The sequence below is a fragment of the Orbicella franksi genome, chromosome 13 (assembly GCF_964199315.1).
Source record: "Orbicella franksi chromosome 13, jaOrbFran1.1, whole genome shotgun sequence".
Taxonomy (NCBI): Eukaryota; Metazoa; Cnidaria; class Anthozoa; order Scleractinia; family Merulinidae; genus Orbicella; species Orbicella franksi.
Window position 1 is genome coordinate 9,579,449 of NC_138157.1, and position 19,287 is coordinate 9,598,735.

At 40.2% G+C, this 19,287-nt stretch overlaps 3 protein-coding genes across 5 annotated transcripts in view; 1 reads left to right on the forward strand and 2 right to left on the reverse strand.

Annotated features, from left to right (window-relative positions):
- LOC145466305 (polycystin-1-like protein 2) overlaps positions 1–6,289 on the forward strand; it is a 48,006-nt gene extending 41,717 nt beyond the window's left edge. For all 3 annotated transcript variants that reach the window (XM_081450012.1, XM_081450010.1, XM_081450011.1), the window contains 3 exons: positions 1,514–1,730; positions 2,399–2,567; positions 4,516–6,289. In XM_081450012.1, coding sequence (XP_081306138.1) covers positions 1,514–1,730; positions 2,399–2,567; positions 4,516–6,287 — 2,158 coding nt within the window. In that variant the 3' untranslated portion in view covers positions 6,288–6,289. The remainder of the gene's footprint in view (positions 1–1,513; positions 1,731–2,398; positions 2,568–4,515) is intronic.
- Positions 6,290–7,896: 1,607 nt separating this feature from the next.
- Positions 7,897–12,380, reverse strand: LOC145466307 (pyruvate dehydrogenase [acetyl-transferring]-phosphatase 1, mitochondrial-like). Its single transcript, XM_081450013.1, has 2 exons — positions 10,723–12,380; positions 7,897–9,343 (listed from the first exon to the last, which is right to left on the reverse strand). Exons 1-2 carry the CDS (start codon positions 11,852–11,854, stop codon positions 8,778–8,780), a joined length of 1,698 nt encoding a protein of 565 aa, XP_081306139.1. The 5' UTR covers positions 11,855–12,380; the 3' UTR covers positions 7,897–8,777.
- An 827-nt stretch (positions 12,381–13,207) lies between these two features.
- On the reverse strand, positions 13,208–19,073 carry LOC145466308 (calcium/calmodulin-dependent protein kinase type II alpha chain-like). Its single transcript, XM_081450014.1, has 6 exons — positions 18,602–19,073; positions 16,578–16,793; positions 15,789–15,894; positions 15,044–15,174; positions 14,204–14,335; positions 13,208–13,765 (listed from the first exon to the last, which is right to left on the reverse strand). The coding sequence occupies exons 1-6, from the start codon at positions 18,761–18,763 to the stop codon at positions 13,541–13,543; spliced, it is 972 nt and encodes a 323-aa protein (XP_081306140.1). The 5' UTR covers positions 18,764–19,073; the 3' UTR covers positions 13,208–13,540.
- Positions 19,074–19,287: the final 214 nt, after the last annotated feature.

Genomic DNA, 19,287 nt, shown 5'->3' on the forward strand with positions numbered 1-19,287 from the left:
CGAATAAGGCCACAGTATCTGTAAGCCCAAAAATATTGTAATTAGATCTTTGAAGTGAACTGTTGTCTTCCAAATATTGTTCAAGTGGACCTATTAAGTGAATTTAGTCAACTAGTGAGGCTCCTAAAAGAACAAGTTCGCATTTAGTGACCATAGTTTCACGCGCCTTGCAGCCGCAAGATGGCAGGATTCGATGTCCCGTGGACAGAAATCTTGAATTTTTTCAACTTCCCACATTGAGTTTGTGTTCACTTTTGGACAATTTGGAGATAATTGTAAATGAAATCTGTTTCTGGAAAGAAAAGTAGGGGTCACCGAACGTCCAAGATCGTTAAATCCAGACAAAGCTATAGCAATGGCCATCTGCCCCATCATTGTTCATTTTATTTCATAGCGTGCGCTCTCATGCAAGACGTCGCGTGCGAATTTAGTGCGCAGTAAGGATGCGCAGAAACAATTGGCGAGAACTTCCTTAAGCCACAGGTGGCCTAAGCTCCAGCGGTGAGATGATCATTTGCATAAGAGCGGTCATAACGGAAATATAAGAGTTTGCATAGAAATATGTACGATCGCTCTTAGGAAACAAAACTACTGTCAAGCTCTCAATTAAAATACCTCACCTTACTTTCACCGTGTATCGCTTGATCTCCGACTGCTTACTTGGCTGAAACGAGGCCATTTTAGTGAGTTATCGCTTCCTACCTTTCCCACTCCCTACGAGATAATGTACGCAAGATGATCATCGCCCATAGCTTTAGATTGAGCTGCCTGTGGTTAAGGTCATTCCCCAGTATTGCATTGCGCATCCGTACTGCGCATAATTTCACGCGTGATTAGCGCGGGCGCGTTAAGAAATGGCGGCTTTTTCTTTACGGCTGGACCTCGCCGTAGAGGTAAATCGTCATTTTCTCGCAAACGAGTATGATGACCTATCATTTTTCTTCTGTTATTTTGAATTGAGTAATAAATTTCTCTGTGTAAAATAAATATGGACCAATTCTCAGTGTAGAACAAAAAACAATCGTCGGAAACGTGAATTTAGCAAGCAATCGTGACTACAATCATGGTGCTACTATAAGGATTTATTGGGTATAACTGACAAGGTGCTATTGCTCCTAAACAAACATGCGGACCCCTCATTTTTATTTCAAAATTTACGTTCCTATAATATAAACAAACAATAGGCAAAGTTTCACAAAAATCTCAGTGCAGGTTCTATTTCAGTGGAATGACCTTAAGCAGCTCTGATGGCTTGAGTCCATTTCCAAAATACGTGATTGATGTTTATGACTGTCCACTAAAATCGGATGAGCTCACAATTAAAAATTATTATTATTATACATATGCTAGAAAAATTAAAACCGGCCAGTCCCGCCCAGGTGATTACTTCGGTGTTGAACAAAAGGTTTGTGGGCTCTGGGGAAGGAAGTTTATTTTGATCATGTTTTTACCGCTCTTTTGATCATTTTGTCTTAATTAATAATGTAAGTCTTTTATCATTTCAATTCTCCAGGCCTCCGGACGAGACTTTCCTGAATACCGCTCGTGCACACCGACTGAAGGAAGTGCGAATGTCCGAAATCCTGAAAGAGATCGTCACATATTTTTTGTTCCTGATGCTTCTGCTACTGGTTACCTATGGCAACAGGGACCCCAACACGTACCTGTTGAGGAAGACCCTCCACGAAACATTTGTGGACCTGGACCAACTCGGTGTAGACCTTGCAGATGTATGTATATCATACCTTCGCTTCTAAATACAAATAAATACTAACATAGTAATTCTCGTCGCAAGGTCTGAAATCTAAAGCAAACGAAGCTTTCGACCGTATCTCGCAGTCACAGTCTTCTTCACAAAGTAAACTCTGCGTTGTCACGTGGCTTCATGCCTATTTACTCACGTGACAAGTCAAGTAATAACAATAACATTTCAGACCTTGTGACGTGAATTATCACTATTTAAATCAGTCCAAAGTGTTGATGAAAAAACTACATGAAAACACCAGGCGCGCACTGACAGCGAGGCTTTTGGCGGGAAAACTTGGAAGCCGCGATGAACGCCGGGAATTTTTCTTAAATACTGTCATGGAATACCGCAGAAAATGCAGCAACATTCTAGCTTGCTGATTGACTGCATTCTTCATGGCATGGAACAAATTAATGTTTTCTTCGTTCAAAAAGGCGCCAACAAAAAGAACATAGCGCGCCCTTGAACACCCAGGCTATCCACTCCAATTACGTGACAAAGAGGTGGGCAGCGAGACAGTCAGAATCTAAAATTTTGTTTTAGATACGATCAGGAGCCATAATCGGGGTTAAACGCTTTATCGGCGATTAAGCTGTTGACGACGGGTAAATAAGTAAATTAATAGTTGGCTGCTAACTTTATACTTTTTAGGCGACTGACGTCGATCTATTCTGGCACTGGGGCCGAGAAACACTGGTACCGAATTTGTACCCAGGGGTGCTCTACAATAACAAATCGGACAAGTACACCGGGTTCCTTTCTGACAGAAACAACTACCTTGTTGGGATTTCCAGGCTTAGACAAGCGCGCGCGAAAAAAGGTGGGAGATTTGCTCTATTCTACTTAGCTCTTATTAACCGAGCAGGAGGTCTGTATGGGGGAATCTTGACCGAGGTCGTGAGGACCGAATGCAGTGAGGTCTGTACACACGACTAAGGTCAAGATTCTCACATACAGACCGACTAAGCTCGGTTAATAAGACGTTTATTATATGGCAAACAAGAACAATTCAATTCTTTTAATATAACTGGTTTGCTCTAAGTGACATTTTGCTTGCGAACGGCGATGAGCTGAATTTAATTCTGCCAGAGTTTGCTCATCCTCTTTACTTTTTTTTCTCATCATGCTTTTTGGCACTTCCATAAATAAATATTGCTAGAAGAAAATAGTCAATGATTTTGCTTTTTAGTTTAGATGCCGGTCTAGATGGAAAAATCTAGACCGCTTTCAATACCGATTTCAGACAATCAAATTCGTGAATTTGGTAGTTCCCAATCCTTGTGAGACAGAGCCATATAATAAAAGAAAGTTATTTATGTTTATGACTGGGATCTAGTTAACTGGCTTTTCTCATTGGAAATCCGGAGGAAGAGGATAGTGTCTTGTTTATTGCCCTGTCATGTAAAAGCTGAGGGAGCGTTCTGACCCAAAAGTTAGCATATATTACGGTTAAAATAACAAAACTGTTTGCCTTGCCAAAATTTGGAAGCCTCCGAGGCAGCACTTCGGCTTCTTTGAAGATTGCTGGTTTTCAGTGTCACGCAATTCAAAACAGATCAAAATCAAAATCAAAACCGGTCAATAGATAAAGTCCAGAATCTGGGAAATGAAAGAAGGTATCTATGCAAAGACTCTCGCCAAAATTCTGGTCACAAGAATTTTTCTTATGCGAGATATGCAGAGAAAATTTTTTCCCAAATTTATAGATATTTGTATGGAGACGCCATGCTGGTGCCCATCCGTATGGGCACCAACATGGCGGCTGGAAACCAAAAGAAACATCTGTCACTGAGTTTTGCTACAAAACCGTTAATTTATCCCTCGAGGAACTCTAAAACATTAAAATAATACTTTTTTAAGACATGAACTGTTCAGATAGCCAAGTTCCCCGAAATAAGTCAGTTTTTTAACCATCATGACAGCTCTCTAGGCCGTCATGTAAATGCCGCGTCACGCAAAAGTTTGGAAATTCAAGAGTAGTGTATTACAAAACCACGAAACCATTCGAAGCGAAAATTTGTATGAATATTAGTTTTCAGCTGCTCTTATACATCATCAAAGTAAAATCTCAGGAAGATCAATAGTTTTGTAGTTCGAATTTAAGTGACGTCATGTGAAAACCAGCTATTGGCGAAATTTTGGCAATCCACAAAAATTTGGCAAGTTTGTGAAACTGGGGGTCGCACTTATTTTACGCTACTTGTTGACAGATCTATTACTTATACAAACAAAATTGGCTCTAGTGCGACCCGGGCCCAAGAGAGGATAAAGGGTCATTGAGTTGGTCCCCATATAGGCCTTGTTCTCTAGGAAACCCCATCACGTTATGTCGAGATATGGTACCCAGTTCTTGCGCATAATTAATGTTACTATGCGCTTCGCGTAGACGTTTTCTTGGAGGATGAATTAAAAAGCCTTTTGGGCTGTGCACGTGAGTAAACTTCTTGTCAGAGGATGAACTGTTTCTAGACTTTCCTGAGATTTCTGAGGTCTGGAGTGATTTAAAATATAAATTCCGTGGCTATTTACCTTGGATGTATGGCCTGTATGGGGAAGTAACTCTCTTTAGTCTTAATTTTCATCCTCTCTTGGACAACACTGATGAACTTGAAAACCACTTTACTCGCTTTAAGACGATCGTTATCCCACAGTCTCAGTTTCTGTTTCACGATGTGATAATCAAACAGGGCAATTTGAAGTTACCATCGAAATAAATTGGTACAAAAATTTTAAGTTTCACTTTGTCGTGTTTTTCTTTTCTTTGACAGACTCCTGTGAGATCGTTCAACAATTCCAACGCTTCTTCAACCACTGTTATCCTGAGTACTCCTTGACGAACGAAGACACGAACGACTATGACATAGGATGGAAATTCCTAAACGAAAGTAAAACAACAAACTCTCGCCGAAGGAGAAGCATTCAAGAGCAGTTTGCCTTCCGTGGAGAAGACAGGTTCCTTATCGAATTCGGCGATACTTCCCGAATTCGATCCCGTCGTGCAATTGAGCCCGTGTACACTTCTACTTCCGGTCGTCAACAGAGAAGAAAGAAGCGGCCTGGAAACACAGCTAAAAATTACTACGTGTTGAACTCAGCCATGCTTCCGGATGGGTCCATCATTTCCTGTCCCTCCCGGTGGGTGCATCAAAGCGCACTGGACCTCAGAGGGTACCCCTTCTGGGGACGAATGACCATTTACGGGGGAGGTGGTTATCCAGCGGAGTTAGGATACGACTATCCCACGGCACTGACTGTCATCGCTGATCTTCATTCTCACAACTGGGTTGACATGCAAACGCGCTCGATTTTCGTCGAATTTACGGTGTACAACGCTAACGCTAACTTATTTGGCATCGCGTACCTGTTTTTTGAATTTTTGCCCACGGGTGGAGCCTTTCCTTACGCGCATTTTGCCGTATCCAGGCTGTACAGCTATGTCGGTCATTTCAGCCATTTCATCCTGGCCTGTCAAGTGTTCCTGATCCTGTTTATGCTCTATTTCATGTACCGCGAAGGTAAAGCCATCTATAAGAAAGGCAAGGCCTACTTTAACGGGTTCTTCAATTGGATGGAGATAGTTATGATCGCATGTGAGTTAGCAATGGTAGTTCTGTTCTTTGGGCGTCTCTGGGAAGTGAACAAGAACTTGGAAGAGCTACGCTACAATCCTAAGGACTTTGTAAGCTTCCAGTACGCAGGGGCAGCGGATGAATCGTTGACTTTCATCATGGGGATTCTAGTGTTCCTGGCGACCCTCCGCTTCCTGAAGCTGTTTAGGTTCAACAAGCGCATGTCCTTGCTGGGATCGACGATTGGAGAGTGCGCAAAGCCGCTTGGATCATTCTGCATCAGTTTCATGATCGTGTTTTTGGCGTACGCCATTCTTGCTTACCTGGTATTCGGGCTCGATAACGACAAGTTCAGGAATTTTTTCACCACCATTGAAACTCAGATCAGCATCATTCTGGGCGACTTCGACTACGAAGAACTCTCAAGCACAAACCGCATTCTGGGACCGGCGTACTTCTTCAGTTTCATGTACTTCAGTGTTTTCTACCTACTGAACATGTTCATGGCCATCATCAACGACTCCTTTTCAGAAGTCAAGTCTTCGAACGACAAGCAAAAGAATGAGTATGAAATGGTTGAATTTATCCTGGCCAGATTTAAAGAGAATCTGGGCATCAACCGAAACCGTATCGGGACGAGCAAAAGCCCGTTTAAGAGTCATTCGGCGGGATTTCCTACGTCACCACCATTCTTGCCATCTGACTACAAGCACCGAGACGAAGATGGTATCAGCTTGGAAAGCAGTCTGTCTGACACCGACGAAAGTCCTCCAGCAATCACCCCACATAGCATCCTTCGCAGGCTGTCGGAGTTAAACAAACGCGTAGATGAGATGACCACGTTCGTGGACAAAAACGACCAACATGACGCCGACAATGACCAAATGCTGCTTGAACTTATTGAAAACATGAAACCCGACGCGGAGGAAGTGCGATACGGTTCCATCGCCACGGTCCAAATAAGACTGTGACATTTGTTGCTAAAGAATACATTATTTCCAACTTTTCCATACGTAATTAACACTTAACTGTAAGTAGGTAAGTTTAGAACAGGGAGGTTTTTGTGCTCCTAAGAAAATTTATTAAGAATATTCAAGGAATATTAACGCACTTAGCAACTTCGGGCACAAATGAGCAGTATCTACAACGGCCCTAAAACCAGGGTTATTTCCCACTGCCTTTTTTTTGAAATCTAAGACGTTGGAAACGACATTGTAAGGTGTGAACCCTTGGTACAAGATTCACGCGTTGTAGCGCAGTTTTGTAGAATTTTGAATTTTTTTATTAGTTCCCAAGGAAAAACGCAATTCCAGCCGTAATTTCCTGGGTTTTTCAAAAGCTATGTAAAGAATTACACATCTTGAAAAGTTTAGCCTAAATTTTTCAAGTTCATTCTTCGCAATCTGTCTATATCGTCGCTAATACTATTATTATTGATCCTTATTCCTATTAGCTTAGTAAACTTTCGTTCTGAGTTTCCTATAGTTTAAAGGTAATTTCGCATGTCGCCATAACGATTCAAAATATCAGAACATTGAAACTTTAAATTAAGTGCTTTCCATTGTCACAGGGAATCTTATCAAAACTTGATGTCAACGCCCAAATATTTACTAGATGAAAGAAGTCGATCTTAATTGCAGTATCTGTTTTTAGCTTAGCTTGTACTTGACATTTTTTAGAGGGCAATTACATGCTGCCTCACATTCAGGTAATAAACCAAATTAGAGTTTTCTTCAATCTGTACGGCTCTATATTATTGACACTAGCATCGTCAATTACCAGGAGCAGTTTTTGTCTGTTACGAAACGTTTGCACGAATGTAACAACCAATCACAGGGTGTAATAACGCAAGCCTGACCCAATTTCGGATTACTGACACTAGAATGAAAACCGTTCTCAGCTGCGTTCTCACTGGAGGCCATTCTAAATTAACCTGCGTGAACTTCCCATCCAGATTATGCGCTTTTGTTCTCGTCCCATTCCCCGCTAAGGATGAATATGTGATCAGAATCATTGTTATGTGCACATTATTTGTTTGTTCTGGTCTCTTTTCTCATCGGGAGGCTTTTTAATTTCTCATTACTCTCCACTAAGCGCTTAAGTACTCCATAGAGCTAAACATGGCTCGCAATATAGAATCTTGCAACCAGCGGAAAGCGCGGGAAATTTTACGAACTTAATTCACGATTGGTTTCAATTTGCGCCTGATTGGCTTTGAAAACAACATGCGTGTTGTGATTAGTTAGATGCTGCAGGCAGTTTGAACCAATCAGAGTGTGTGAATGTAAAGCCAAAACAAACGGGATTTTTTCCGTCCGTCAATGCATAGCATCTCCAACAGCTAGTTTTGCGTCCGCAATACCAGTAAAATGCATATATTAAACAAGTTGTTTCGTTTTATCACTCCAAGACACAGAACAACTTTCCCTTATTTATTCGTTTATACAAACCACGGAATAAAACATTCCCTATTCATATTGAGAACTACTTAATAAGAATTAATTAAATAATTGAGCCATTGTAGAATGAAGAGGAAGTGATAACATGTAGAACACCGCCATTATTGAGTCATCAGTATGTAAACATACTTTCCTTGTCAAGTCTCTGACATTGAAGAATTTGTAAGACACACTCAAGATAACGTGTGTTTTCCAAGACTCGACTCTAACATTTTAGCAACATTAATTACTAATTTAATTAGTCACAGTTTAGTTATTAAGCGTGACTAGGACCTTTTGGTTATGAAAGGATTAATTTAGTTTTTGGCAAATTTTTGTTAAAAGAAAAGCTGGAAGAGTATAACATAAATTATACTTGTGCTAACCCAACACACTTGTATGCACATTAAGTAATAAATTTGACATTCCACTTGATTTGATGTGTAGCCTACATTTTCATTTTCATTTACATGCCCACACATCGAGTCGCATGCTTTAACAATTCCAGTGCTTTCTCTTTCAAAGAATTGCAAACTTTTCCCGCATTCCACATCAAATCGGTATTTTCTTTCAATACTATGAAATTTGAAGATACGCCCTGGGCTGGTATGGGGTATTTTGGGGGTGTGGGAGTTACTGTCTCCAGATTACATTAATGCAATTCCCCAAATCTCAGATGCAAAAATCCTTCTGATTATAAGTCCCTAATTGCAGAGATTTTGGTATCTGAGATTTTGGCAACTGAGATTTTTTCCCCTGGGAGTACATGTGCTTAGAATAGGGATTATTTCCTGCCAGTTTATTTTAGGGGCGCATCATAACTTTTAAGAATGTTACAGTACAGGGTTATCTTCAGCAGTTTATTCCCTTTCCCCCAGGTGGGGGAAAGGGCCCGCTTATTTCCAGGGGTGGAGAAAAAGGGGGAAAGTGGTGTTATCTTGCTACATGCATAGATGAATGCAAGGAAACCTGCACCTGTATTTCCATCTACTATACACATAGGTACTACACCCTAACATTCACCTACTCCACTGCCACATTGCTCCAATCAAAGTGCACTACAGTAACTGTAATGTCATCTCGGTACATGCGCACATCAGGGTAAGGAATACTTAAGCTTGTACTGACAGACACATGATCTTCACCACCAAGAGCTGCCTTGATCAGACAGGAAGCAGAGTTCTCCACATTGCATGCAGATTTCTGTTCTTGATATGTGATACTGTAGCCTGGATTGTGTCTCTGTAAATTATCCCTAACAAAGTCAACCGCTTCCTCGTTACTCAGCATATCCCATAAACCATCAGTGGCGAGAATCAGAAATTTGTCTGAGCGCTGCAGCTGGTATGATGTCACTTCTGGTTCGGCAGTGAGATAGGGTGGAGTGAGGAATTCTTTAGCATCAGAGAGTGATTTTAAGCCCCTTTCATGGAACACTTTATCTTGTTTCTTCTTGCTCCATTTGAATTTAGCATCGCCAAATGCCCTTAACGGTGCAAGGCGGCCAAGAAGTCTTCCATGTTTAAGGCAAGTAGATGCCTCTTCAACTGAATGCTCACTCAATACTCTCTGGACTTCACTGGGGTTAGCTAGCAATGACAAATGAATAACTCCAAGTTAAAGTTGATAAATATGCAAGCAATCTGATTATTAATGGCACTTCTTGTAAAGAAAATATTAATATGAGGCATTTTTCATACTAAAATTTGAGAAACTGTGCCAAAGCTATTATGTTATTTCACCGATCACCATTTGATTACTCATATGAACTGTACAAAGTAATACACTATGTCATATTAACTCTAATTATTTAGCTTACCAAACATTAACTTACTTAGATCTGTCATAATTTCATTTAACTATGTTTGATTCAGAACAGTTATGTTAATTTGTAAGTCCTTATCAGTAGTGAGAGAACCTCCACTAAATTCACTAGTCTGTAATCAGGGAACAAGTTTGGGCAATTATTTTGATTTAGATGTAAGTACAGTGTGAAATCATAAAGGGAAATAGAGTTTCTCAATTGACTTTTTAAAGTACATTATCAAATAGCATTTCCAGTTTAGGTGTGACTACAGGCTTGTAAGTGGCTTACAATGTAGCATGGAGAGCTCAGGATGCAGTATTGTCATTCTAGACAGGATGCTAGCCCAAATTACCTCAAGCACTTTTGTCACATTGCTTTGACAATTCAGCAGTACATATTTATACTTATAATCCATCAAACATTTTCGCTCGCAAGATTGGTCTAAAAGTGTCACCTGACCAAATATTCCCCAGCTAAAACTTGGGAATATCCAAGGATATTCCCCAATTTTCAAAACCCTGCATGTTGCGAAAAATATTTGAAGGATAATAAACACAATAGCCTCCATTTGGCATGAAAATGTGCTTGCATATTTGTCCTTGGATATTATCTGTTCCTCAAAGCTCACAGTTTTCCTCGAACCATGCTCTTGGAAAACTGTTCGCTTCTCGCCTCAGAACAGATAATGTCTGCGGACAAATATCCGAGCATATTTTCACGCCAAATGGAGACTAATGTATTATATACTTGTTATACCTCCCAACTCAAATATGTTTTTCGATTGGAGGGGAATGTGTCAGGTGTCATTGGTCAAAACTTGCGAACTCCCTAGGGTGAATAAAACTCATTAACTCCCAAGGGAAACAACAACTCAAGAACTCTTGACTTACACGTGATCAGGGTGTGCACCTTGAAGCCGCAGCAATTTTTGTGCCAGCCTTTGTCAACAGATGTTGTTCTTGCAGTTTGTTGAGTTGGGAGGTATAACAAAACACTAAATGACTAGCCCCAGGGGAAACAGTGAGTTTTGTTTCCCCTCTGTGAACATTGAGGGTCTCGGGGAAACAAAATTTATGGTTTCCCTTGGCAATGGGGCCAGTCATTAAATGCTTCTTGTTGACCCCTGGCTTAAGTAAAATGTGATTTCAGCATGGTACTTACCAGCTGTATGGTCAGTGGATAACTGCAGTGCTGACCACTGCCCATCCTCACTCTGCACACCAAGCACAGCACGGCAGTCTCCACAGTTTGCCACAGTGAGCTCTGTGCCCTTTATGTACGCAACCAATGCACAAGCCCCTGATGTAGCTGACTTAAATTTGTGTTCATTAGCTTCCTGGTTATCTCCTTGGGATAATGCTTCATGACTTAAATTGTCATCTAGTCTAAGAAAAGCTTTGGACAGTGCTGCCATAGTTTGAAAAACTTGCTCTTCCTTTGCCTCTGCAGCAGCAGCTTGGTGGCCATGAGTCTCCTGAAGATGCGCAAGTGTAGGGGCCACAGAATCACCACTGTGATGTCTCTTTTGCACCCTACGCAGCTCCAAAAAGTAATTCTTAAGATTTTCATAGCAAACAGGGTCCTCACGGTAATTGTAGTTATTAGGGGCATTAGAAACCAGAAAGTGCTTAGCACAAAGGTAGTTCTTTAAAGTTGATCCTAAAAGAATTTCATTTGGAAGCAGTGCCAGTCCTATATAATCTGAGAGGCGTTGAGCCACATTATGAGCACAGCTATTTCCTCCATGACCGTCCAACACTCCAAATAACAGGGCTTCCCTGTCGTGCAGTAATCTTGTCACGAACCTTCGATCCTCAGTAGGTTCGTTAGAAGGCAACAGATTGGACTCAAATCTGCTTACAATTCCGCCCTGAAGCTTCCCTTCACATTCATTTTTCGTAATAATGTCCATAACTTCCTCATCTGACATCATCCATGGTTCTTTGGAGCTGCTTCGAATGTTTATTCCGAATAAGCTCGATCGGGCGCGAGCTTTCGTCGACGTCAATGCCTGTAACACCGCTAAGTTGCCGATATTTGCAAATCCACGATAACCGAGACGGGTTGAAATTCTACTATTCCAATTAAAACTATTAATTGTTTTCTTTCTTCCTTCGGTATAACTACGTCTGGAAAATGATCCCTTGAAGTTTGAGAACATACCACGTTGCATAAGTGATGACTTGTTTATACATTGTTGTGCTTTTGAGATTCCAGCGCGCGATGAACGGGCCATCTTAACGGTCAACATCTTAGTCACGTCCTGTAGCAACGACTTCAACCAGTTTGTCATTAAAATGACGGGAAGATCTTGAGAACAAAGCCAATTTTACCCCCAATATTCTTCAGTCCCTTCGGTGTACGTATATATCTCTAATGACAATGATATCGAACGGCTTAGTCCCTTTTGAAAACGCAGATCGCGCCTTTCGTCAGTAGCACACGATCCATGTTGCAGAGTTTTCTCGTTGCATAAAGCAAAATTCATCCATTATGGTTGGTTATGACCTCACAAACAACAACAGTACAATTAAGCAAACTTCCTTGGGTTCGACCGCCATGTTGATTAACAAAGTACCCATAATGCCCTGTTGACAGAGAAAGACTACTTCCCAGGCCCAATCACCCGTTCTAGTTTTCGGCGTGTCTTCGCCCGTACCGTTGAGCCTGTAAACGCGCACTGCTGTGGCTGTTGTTTTCAGTTCTTTATTAAGGCTAGATTCAGAGGATTTAAGGCTAGATGGTGGCACTACATTGAAAGATGATTTCCAGTCCGTACTGCGCAGTCTCAGCACCCTAATGACACTGTTCATAAACATTATAAGTCTCCTCGATGAAATGCGAATCGATCAGTGGAATCGATTTTATTCGTTACGAACCTCATACCCTATCTCTAAGGTCTTTCAAATTCTTTTTCCAACAGTTTCATTGATTTTTACAGCTTCGAAATTGTTTCATCAAGTGGTACTAGAAAGAACGAAGCATAAAGCGTCGACCGCTCGCATCCGTAATGGAGCTTGTTTTGAAACTTTGAATTTACCTGATGTAAGTAGTTGCCAAATGTTTACATTTTGTGATGTCTTACATGAAATAACACAAAAAACGTAAACAAACTCTCGAGAGTGCGCAGTACGGACTGGAAATCATCTAGTACCCATTTACATTGGCCGGTTTCGCCCGCCAGATCACACCTCTCCGGCAAATCAATAAAAGACGCAACCAAACCCTTCTACCTTTTAATTCATTTTAATTTTATATTTCATATAAGGCATTTACTTTTGCTAATTGTGGTAAAATTCTCAGATTTCTCTGAATAAACCCGCTTTTTTTCCATTTGCTTGATTTTTTTATTTTTAATTTGTTTCGTTGTTGCGCGATTCTTTTCCTCGAGTCTGAAAGTCACTCCTCCTTTTCTAATGCTCAAATAAGGAGCAAACACCTACGGCTGAAAATACTCATCGCCAGCGTAGAATAAGATGACGAAATCAGCGACGTCTGTATCTGAATCGGCTGTTCTTTTAACTTCGTCCGTTTTGCCTGAGCTCTTGCGAAAGCGTAGTCCATGTATCATTTATTACATTTCTTAAAAAAAATACCTAGAAGGCCGTTGTTTTTCTAACTTATCTAAAGTATTCACACTAAACAAATTCATGAAAAGGTATATGATTCCAAGTTAACTGGGTGTCACTGATGCACAAACAAGGTATTTCAGTGTAGTTAGGATAAGATATATGGACAAGAAAAATTTGGGTCCGGTCAGAAATCTTTCACCGTCGTCACGAAAGCTATTTCGCTAGGAAACCACGTTCAGTAACTGAGCAATGGTGATGTCTTTCGCGTAAAAAATGTATCATTACAATAATACTGATAAATAAAACCAAAATGCTATGCAAGTCTCGCTAGGACACAGAAGGAGAAATTTATGATTTAATAGTGACTGTATGGAAAATGTTGGGTTTTATAGTTTTCAGTATTTGTTTTACGATTTTACACCGTTCATCAAAGCCAGAGGTTCTGGGTTTTCCATCATTCGTTTCATAGCAAAAATCGTGTACACAGCTCCTCTGAGTTTTCTTTTGGCGTTAAAAGCATTCAGATTATCCAAAGTTCCCTTCCTATGGGCGGTGGATAATTTTCTGTTCTGGGTCCACGGATCTTTAACAACTTCCACCGCTGTTGCTCGTTCATTTCTGTCGACCATGAACTGCAAAAGGAAGTGGATAGATTCAATAAAAGTCAGCACAAAGTGAAAACGATTCGCTTAATTTCAAAGCAGAAATTGCTGTATGTAGTGTACCTTTATTGGAATCAAAGGACGCCTCCTATTCAGAAATTAATTATATCGTTATCGATTTATTTATTTTGACATGCCAGGTAATGTTTCCTCCAATGCCATAACTTGGTATCGACCACTAGATAACCACCCGCGATCCACAATCTTTTATTTTGTTACGATGAGGGGCTAACGCTGGAGACATTGGCTTTCCAAATCCGTTACGGTGGTTAATTTTCCCATATCAGTGTTTAAAATTTATAGCACGGACTTTTAAAGCCAATACACGTACGCGTTGCCGACCTACTACAACTGGCTTAGACAAAAATGCAACGATATGAGAAGAGGAGAATGGACAAAATGCCTTACCATGCTTTTTATCAGCCGTTTAGCTCCTTCGGAGATAGATTTCCATTCTTGATCTGGGAAACTGTACTTTCCACGTGCGATGAGACTGTAAAGCTCTTCTCTATTTGTGCTCCAGAAAGGAGGATAACCGGCCTTTGAAAAGAAACATGGCGATTAATCTGAGTACTGATTTTCACGACATGTCGGCATTCATTAGTCTGACCAGGAGCCAAGCACATAAACAGATGATAACTATGTAAGGGCTTAATGTGGGTTAAGTGTACATAAGTGTTGTTACTGTTGTTGTTGTTGTTGTTGTTGTTGTTGTTGTTTTTGTTGTTGTAGAAGTAGTCCAGTGACAGCCGGGTCATCAGTAGTTGGTTGTTTAATTTTATCAAACCCTATTTTCGTAATCTGCGCGACGCAATACAACACATTACTACAACAGAGTGCATAGATCTTTTGATCAGTGTCGAAAAACTTGTGAGAGTTAGCGTGATACATGTACAAGAAAAAGAATATGCACTTTATGTTCGCTCTGCTTTTCAACCATGTCTGTGCGGGACTGCCGGCACATGCTATATTCGGGTATTCTCTAACAACAAGAGAAAAATGCCTTCATCAGTATTTTGATCCAAACGTGTGGTACACGGAATCACAATTTTATCGAAATACAAAGTGTTCCTCGCTCAGTTTTGGAACCAAAATTTACATATTATCTATTATATTGTAAATTTTATTTTATAATGACCAAAAGTACTAAGTGACAATTTAGAAAAACATTTCACTAGACGATTTATCTATATACATCTCGCGAAATTTGTCTTATAATACAAAAATATCGTGGATTTAAAAACCTACCAACATTGTGTAGAATATCACAGCGCATGCCCAAATATCCACTTCTCTGCCAATAGGTTGTTTTGTAATAGTTTCTGGAGCAAGGTAGAGAGGAGAACCCTCAATTGGACAGGACATGATGTCTGAATGTTCTGAAAAGGAACAATTTTGACGTTGACTAAAACGACCAAAATCAGTCCAACCCGCGCGTAAAATAAACTAAACAGTTATGTTGTGCTTGAATACATATAACAAGCGCAGCGGAGGGGTAACTAATAAGAAAGAAGAGCAGAATAACCTTGGTCTGTTTATCCAAGATGAACAAGATTCCTCGTTGCCACGTGTTTCTCCCAGCCCAGCTCAATTAATGATCATCATGCTACAGAAATCTGCGTTTGGCAGAAAGGTAAGGGTAAAGTCTGCATGCGAGGCAAGTGGCCCATCAGGCCAGGCCGGAGCTTATCCCAGCTTCTGTAGCATGAAGCGACTGAACTAGGAGTATTTCTACTCCCCCCTTGCAGGGATGCTAGTCCATCGCAGGGTTACCCCCACAGCATTGAATTCGCTGTTATAATTTTCTATTCAAAAATTTTTTTTTGACCGCGCGTCCACTGTAACCCAGTTTTCAAGGTCCAGCTAAATCGTTTGCCTCAGTCTCTCTCATTTTAGAAGGATAACCACGCCCTTGAAAACTCTGTTGTAATGCCTGGTCAGATTGTGCGTTTCTTCATTAAAACAGTCGCCTTTACTTATACAATTCTTGTACCTGGTAGTTTCTTGGCCAAACTAAATCCACTGAGTTTCAGTGGAGGAAAGTGGACATTGTTCTCCGCTGACTTCCAGGCAAGAATGAGTTTTTCGGGTCTGATATTCTGCAAGTGAAAAACAAAGGCTGTTATCTAGCTGTTGCTGCTGTTATTAAGGTAAAAAAAAATGTTAAAAATAACATACCGTAAACTTCCGAAAGTAACGACGATCGTTGCTTTCGGAATTAGCGGCCTTAGGGGCTCGCTACTCTCGATGATGCGAGTTATGAGCTTTTTTTCCAAATAAAAGATAGAAATTTGAAACAAAACATTTGTTCAAAAACGATATAAAATTCGCCTGGTTATTCCAGCTTCATGTTACTACCACATGGGTGGACTCTTAATGCCTACACCGTGTTGTCAGTTGTAGGCGCGAGTTGTTTAAGTTTCAATCGGCGTTCTTTTCTGAGCCCGTTGACTCGTTTCCTTACATTGATATCATAAAAACAAGGAATCTCTATTCCTTCTCCTTTCACCCCTACGCCCTCAGTCGCACCTCTGCTTTGAACGGATATGCGCTATACGTATCTTGATATTATTTTGTAGCGATAGCTTGTGCTGAACTTCGTAGTAGTGTAAAAATGTTGGTCTCGTTATTTTCGGAAGGGGAGTTAGTGTGGGGCTTGGCGCGCTACTTTCGGAGGGGCGGGGGGGAGGGGTCGCTACTTTCAGATTTATTACAACCAACAATTTTTTGACGTTACTTTCAGGGGGTTGTTACTTTCGGAAGTAAACGGTAATGGACTTACTCTGTGCACAATCCTGAGCCCGTGTATATACTGCACAGCGCTAAACAACTGTAACATCACCTCGCGCGCTGTGCTCTCGGAGAAGGCATTTCTAGATACCAGATCCTCAAAGAGTTCTCCGCCGCACGCCAGTTCCATAACGAGGTAATATTTATTAAAAGCGGGATAAGAATGATGAAGCTTCAGAATGTTGTGATGATTCATTTCCTGTAGAATCTGGGAAAAAAGATTAAATTTCTCATTAACTTAAAATCTGGTAAAGCAAAATTGATTAATAATTAAAAAATATCTGTTGAGGCAGAAGTACGGTGATAAATAAAGAAAAAACTACAGCAACCGAACCAGTAACTTATAAGTGATTTATTACAAACCAGTCATTTATTACAAACCTGAGTCAGTAAATTACATTACAAGACAAAACAGTAAAATTGATCGAATCTTAATTTATTCTCCGCTGAAATTAGTTGAGCAAGCCGACATCAAACGAAGAGAGGATGCCTGTTTTGCAAGATCCCTGAGAAAGGTTTTGATAAAGGAATAAATAAAACTAGAAAGTAGTTTAAATCTCGGCAATGGGCTGAATAAAGAGTTTCCCTATAACTTTCAATAGTTATAAGAAACACACACTTTAGTCGGCTTGCTTTAGTATATGATTTTTTTTGTTTTTTGTTTTTTTTAATTACAATATTTTTGCCTTATTCAATCAGAATTGCGTTCTGTGGTACGGTTTTATTGACCAATCAGGTAGATAACTTCTCACAAGCCTTCCTGCGCTTTCATGCATACATATCTAGAAATTGCGTTCAATTTCAGTAAAGTTTCTAGGGTTTTATTGCTAATACACTTGCCACTAAACTCATTAACTGCATCTATACTTATTTTCTTTGATTTTAGTGCTCTGTCTGTCGAACAAGATTATCTTAATCCAGGCACTGATCTTCTCAGATGATAAGATTTTTACGCTAAGACAATAGAGAATATGTTAGGCGAGCAACACTAAACCCTAACCCTAAGCTGACTTTTGTCGTATTTCACACCCCAGAAAACAAAATCGTGCCAGTCGAACAAAGCACTGGGTAAACATTTAAATTCTCGTCACGTTCCGTGTTCAGATAACTTTTTCAATATCATGGAGATAATTATTAATTCAAAACGGTTCACTACACATCACTGGCATTATATGTTTACATGATGTTTGGTTTTAAGAAGTGGTTAAGCGGTCGACTTCATCAGTTCCCCACTTCCTTCCTTTGTCCATTTTTCTTTACCAGCACGGACTCACCGTTCATTTCGATCAGTGAAGGAATAAAAAAATAGTTTATTCGTGTTTTGGACCTCGCATGTAAATTATGACCACAGGTTATGCGGAAATTCACGTACTTGCGTGATCTTTTTTCCTGTTTTGCGCAGTGTTTAATCAGCGCCATGCATAATTGGCCCAAAGGCACTATTGTTCTGAAAAAATTAATTGTCGTCACAAACGCTTCTTTATGCAGCTTTATGACATTCTTTTGTTAAACTCAACTTATTACATCATCTGACTTCGCAGACCAATGGTGTACACGTGCGATTCAAAGCTTTTAGCGGCCTTTGGACTTGTAATCTATTGTAAGTGATGCGGTCTTGGGGTAAACTAACAACTTTTGTTGGAGTTTGTGAATTATACATTGTATGAAGTGATGATAAAAATCAAAAAAATTAAAGTTAATATGGATACATAAATCTCGAGAAAGTGTCAGTAAAATTATTTATTTGCCTACACTATAGATTGCGAACACTGCAATGAAATGTGCATCCGCGAATTCTGATAACGCATAAGAAGACAAGGGATGTACACATGCTCCAAAAAATAGGGCACTTCAATCTTAGCGGATAATTTGTACGCCAAAAGTTATACAAGCCTCGCTTGGACATCGGTCACGTTACTTACCTTTGCAGCATGTCCTGGCCTCCCAACTGGATAGCTTTTCAAAGGATAGCAACGGTATACGCATCATAAACTGTACAAACGGAAAAACACTTACCTCGATTTCTTGCTCAATTCTTTCTCTCTGTTCGTCTGTGCCATAAATCACTTCCTTCACTGCGAACGCTTGCCTCGTCCGTTTATCGATGCATCTCTTGACTTCGCAGAAGGAACCTTGGCCCAAAATTTCCCTGACATCATACTGGCACACAAATTCCATAACTTGCCGCCTTCCAGTTAATTTTCTCAGCGTATAGTTTCAACTCTGTTCGTATATCCCGGCAGTGTATGCCGGTTTCAAAAGAACTCCATAAGCCGACTCGATTAATTAAAGTAGAAGAGGTTAAAAACCCACAAAAGTAAAAACCGTTTTCAACAAGTTGATTAAAAATGATCAAAAATATATGAGTCTTCTCGCTATTCGACGAGTCGAGACAGACTGCTGAGACGAATTTCTAAACGTGTTTCTCGATTCAAGCTGTGAGATCTTGTGAGCTTTTGTTTTATCGTGAAGTGGCGTTCAGTCGTCATAGAAAGCTAAATCAATAAGCATGTGTCAAAGCGCACATCACATTGAAATAGTAAGTAGTGTTTGATTTACTTCGCCGATCAAACACAATGGACAGCAAACTTAGCATAAACATCTCATATTAAACGCAAAAGCGATAAGCCGTTGCTACTGCTATTCGTAATGGTGTTAGGACTTCATTTAATTTTATGGAGATTCAGTTGCTTTCAATAGAA